Below are 4,454 nucleotides of genomic sequence, written 5' to 3'. Positions count from 1 at the left end.
ATTGGCTTCCTGTAAAATCCAGGATAGAATTTAAAATCCTGCTTATAACATATTAAACTCTCAATGACTAGCTCCATCTCACCTTAAAGACCTTGTTGTACCGTATCATCCTAACAGAGCCCTTCACTCTCAGACTGCAGGTCTGCTTGTGGTTGCAGAGTTTCCAGAAGCAAAATGGAAGGCAGAGCCTTTGGTTATCAGCTCCTCTCTTATGGAATCAGCTCCCAGTTTGGGTTCTGGAGGCAGACACCCTCTCTACTTTTAAGATTAGGCTTAAAACTCTCCTCTTTGATAAAGCTGATAGTTAGATCTGCTCAGGATCACCTGAACTGTCCCTTAGTTATGCTGCTATAATTTTAGACTCCCGGGGAGTCCCATGCACTATCTACAGGACAGTCAACTTCTTCATCCACACCAGTTTGGTTTCAGACCAGGCTACTCAACAGAAACAGCAAACTGTTGCCGCATTGAAAATATTAAACAGAGCCTGAATGGGGGTAATGTTATGGGAGCTGTTTTTCTTGACCTCAAAAAAGCATTTGATACTGTCAATCATACTTTGCTTTCATCCAAATTAATCTCTTTTGGTTTTTCCTCTGATACAATAGATTAGTTCACATCATATTTGCAGAACAGAGAACAATGTGTCAAAGATCACCAGAACAAATCAATGTTTTTAAATACCCACATGGGCATCCCACAAAGGTCCATTCTTGGTCCCTTATTGTTCATCCTTTTCATTAATGACCTGCCGATAAACTGCTCCACTGCAGCATGTCAACTTTATGCAGATGATGCAGTTGTATATACGGCCCCAAGACACCAGCACAGGCTGCGGACATCCCATCTTCATGTATGGTTAATGTCCAAGAGTGACTTGTTCAAAATCGCCTCGTAACTGGAAAAAACTGTGTCTATGTGTTTCTCAGTTCTCAAACCAACAACATTTTAAAGTTAACATACAAAACCAAGAAATTCGTTCAGTGACAGAATTCAAGTCCCTTGGGGTTGTCTTAGACCCTCAACTTAAATTTAATCTCCATGTAAAGAAGATTTCATAAACAGTCAAAAAAAAATTTTTTTAAACAAACAGTTTTTTGAGTTTTGACAACTTCATCGATCTTTACTTTCTCAAATTAATGTTTCAATGCCTCAATAAATCAGCGCCACAGCCACTCTGTGGATTCATCCATAGACAGAATGGCAGCAGGGTCACCAGAAGTTCCACCAAGAACAACTGCAAAATAACTTACTGCAGAACTACATTTGGTCAGACAGCCTTTTCAATCAAAGGCTGTCACATCTGGAACACATTACCAAATGAAATTAGCTTATTAGCAGACTTAAAAACTTTCACAGCAAAAGTTAAGAACTGGCTGAAAGAAAAACAAGAATGCACCCACCTATGACATGCATAAGGTCAGACTGACTGGGGGTTGTGCCGTTTTGTGTCTGTGTATGTGTGTGTGGGCAGGTGGTTGGGGGATTATATGTTTATAATGTAGTCTGTGCTGTTTTTATTGGTGTTGTTGGACTTTTGTCTATTTTTACTGAAAAGCCCAACCAGGGACAGGAGTTGAAAATTAGCTTAATGCTATACACTGTATATGCGATACATCAAACCTTTTCTATGTAAAAATGCATGGTCCCTGTTCAAATAAATAAATAAATTAAATTAAAAGATGTACTGAGCTCCTCTCCTCTCCTCTCCTCTCCTTTCTCTTCCTTCCATACAGTTATAACCGCCATTACATGTCACTAACTCTGTGTTCCCCCTGAGATCCTGTGCTTGTTCTCTCTGTGGACATCTCTGGATCTGGAGCTTCTTGTCTCTGACCTGCAGCCGCTGGCCTCACCGACCCCCAAAATACTTATATTAATTTATATTGTTCCATTCTATTGCTGCTCTCCATCTGCTATCCTGTTATTCCCTTCTCATCCCCACTCTCACTCTACCGGTCGAGGCAGATGGCCTCCTTCCCTGAGCCTGGTTCTGCCGGAGGTTTTTCTTCCTCCCTTGGGGGGTTGTTTGGTTCCTTCCCACCATTGCCAACTGCTTGCTCAGAGGGAGTCCTAAGGCTTCTTTGGATTGTTGGGTTCTCTGTTTAAATTCTTAAGGTCTGCACCTGACTATGTTAAGCGCTGTGTGATGATATATGTTGTAAACTGTGCTATACAAATAAAATTGAATTGAATTGAATTGTGTTGATCTGAGTGTCCTGTGCTGTCTGTTCATTCAGTCTATCCCTGTTTAGTTTTTTTTAACCATGTCCACATAGTCCACAGCTTGATCCAGTTTTTGTCTTATTTTCTTCTTCTTATTATTTTGTCTGCTCCCCATTACCCACACATTGTGCTCAGGCTGTAGCCTGCTAGCTTTATCATATGGTGATAGTTTGCACCTTGATGAGTTTTTCCTTTTTTTTGTGAAATGTATTTGTGTTTATTTAGGAAAACAGCTAACTACACAATGGCAACAGGGACTTGAATACATAACATAAGTGGTTGCTGAACAATTAAATAAAAAGATGTATGTGTCAGACAACAAATGATAGAACCACTTCACATACTGTTGTTCATACATAATGTTAAGTAAAGAAGAAATATTGTCCCATTATATTGCAATACCTACATCAGTCCAACTGTACAGATGTAACACAATATGCTTCTGACCTGGAGGTCCTGGTGGACCAGTATTTCCAAGGTCTCCTTTTTCTCCTTTGAGCCCAGGAAGTCCAGGAATTCCTGCACAACAACACATGATTTTCACTCACGTGCATTTTAAACAGCCACACATATATACATTCTTCTACATATATTTTTAGGTACCTTTCTGGCCATTGAGTCCAGTGTCACCTTTTTCTCCATTGGGGCCTGCAGTCAGAGCACAGGACCCAACAGTCAGAAGTAAAACATATGTCCTGAGAGCTTTTCTCATACTGAATGAGAGTTTACTTCCATACAGTGTAGAAAGCGCTCCCTAAGGGCAACTGAGGGGGAAAAAAACTCATCTGATGTGGAGGGAGGCGACAGTGCAGTCGCTAGCACAGTCGCCTCTCCGTGCAGTGTGGATTCTCTCCGGGTTCTCCAGCTTTCTCCCACAGTCCAGAAACATGTTGAGGTTAATTGGTGATTCTAAATTGTCCATAGGTGTGAATGTGAGTGTACTTGGTTGTCTGTCTCTAAGTGTAGCCCTGTGATAGACTGGTTACCTGTCCAGGTGAACNGCAGTTGTCGTACTTGGAGAGAGGACAAGGACAAGAGGAAGGGTGGGAATTTTAAAAATTCTCACATCAAATATGATTTAAATGTGTTTTTGCGACTTACGTTGGGTCAGTCAAGGGTGGGCCAGTCAAAGGGGGTCCGCGGGCCGGATGTGGCCTCCGGGCCGCTAATTGAATTGCTCTGGCGTAGAGCATGCGTACAAACATTCCTACGCAAAGTATGGAATATATCAACTTGTACTTACACTTAGGAATGTGCGTAAATATAAGCACAACTCTGACCATGCTCATGCACATAATCTAGCAGTAGAATAGTGAAACTACGAATAGAAAGCATTCAGGGATTTTGACACATTCCAGCGTGAGGTCGGAGACATGTGCAGCATTTCCAGCCATCACTGAGCAGGATCATGCTGGCAGTGTTGATGCCATAACTCCTCTGGCCCCAGCCTACATCCAGCTCCCTTACAGACATCACCAACGAGCCCAAGTGGAGTCATAGACTGCACCCACATCCCATTCAAAGCTGCATCACTAAACACATTTAATTATGTAAATAGAAAAGGGCTTCATTCAATCAATGTACATATAATTTGCGATGCACATTTGTGGCTATCGATCGTTGTTGCCTGGTGGCCTGGAGGAACACACCACTTATTCATTGAGCAGAACAGCTCTGTGGGTCTCCAAGCAGGAGCTGTTAAAGATGGCTGGTTTATTGGTGAGTGTTACAGAGTGTGGAAATGTTTTTGCTGGACTTAGTTTGGTTAACAAAACATCTCATCTGCAGGCGATCAGGGTTATTCACTGGGTGAACTTTGGGTATTCATTTGTCCTCCTCCAGTTACAGTCATTTCTCTTTTATGGGCTGTGATGCGCTTTTTGGCACTGAGCTTAATGTCAAACCACTTTTTGAAAAAAAATATTTCTGCTGGCAATCTCTCCTCTGACCTAACAAAATAACTGCGGTGGTTATCTTGTCCCATGCAGTATTTGTTCTTTTGTTGGATACATTTATAATGCATCAAACAATATTTTCTGGTTAGCTTCAGCCTCGCTAACAAGTACCTCAATTTCGGTGCTGTTGCCATATATGGTTGATTGGAGGTGTTTCCAAAGGCAAATGATCCTGACAGTGCATGGGCATGGTGGTTAAGAACAAGTGGGATTTACCAACACTGATGACTTACTGATGTGTGTACGACCCACGTATGCATGTTTGATAAATAC

General features: G+C 41.7%; 1 protein-coding gene across 1 annotated transcript in view; it reads right to left on the bottom strand.

Moving 5' to 3' along the window:
- The window catches only part of LOC103355600 (macrophage receptor MARCO), an 11,625-nt gene extending 8,576 nt beyond the window's left edge, over positions 1-3,049 (bottom strand). The window contains exons 1-2 of the mRNA XM_008279454.1: positions 2,830-3,049; positions 2,674-2,745 (exon numbers count right to left, since the gene is read on the bottom strand). Coding sequence (XP_008277676.1) covers positions 2,674-2,745; positions 2,830-2,938 — 181 coding nt within the window. The 5' untranslated portion in view covers positions 2,939-3,049. The remainder of the gene's footprint in view (positions 1-2,673; positions 2,746-2,829) is intronic.
- Positions 3,050-4,454: the final 1,405 nt, after the last annotated feature.

This window comes from Stegastes partitus, unplaced genomic scaffold (assembly GCF_000690725.1).
Source record: "Stegastes partitus isolate 25-593 unplaced genomic scaffold, Stegastes_partitus-1.0.2 Scaffold159, whole genome shotgun sequence".
NCBI classification, from domain to species: domain Eukaryota; kingdom Metazoa; phylum Chordata; class Actinopteri; family Pomacentridae; genus Stegastes; species Stegastes partitus.
Note: the sequence above shows the minus strand (reverse complement) of the source record. Positions and strands in the feature narration are given on the sequence as shown.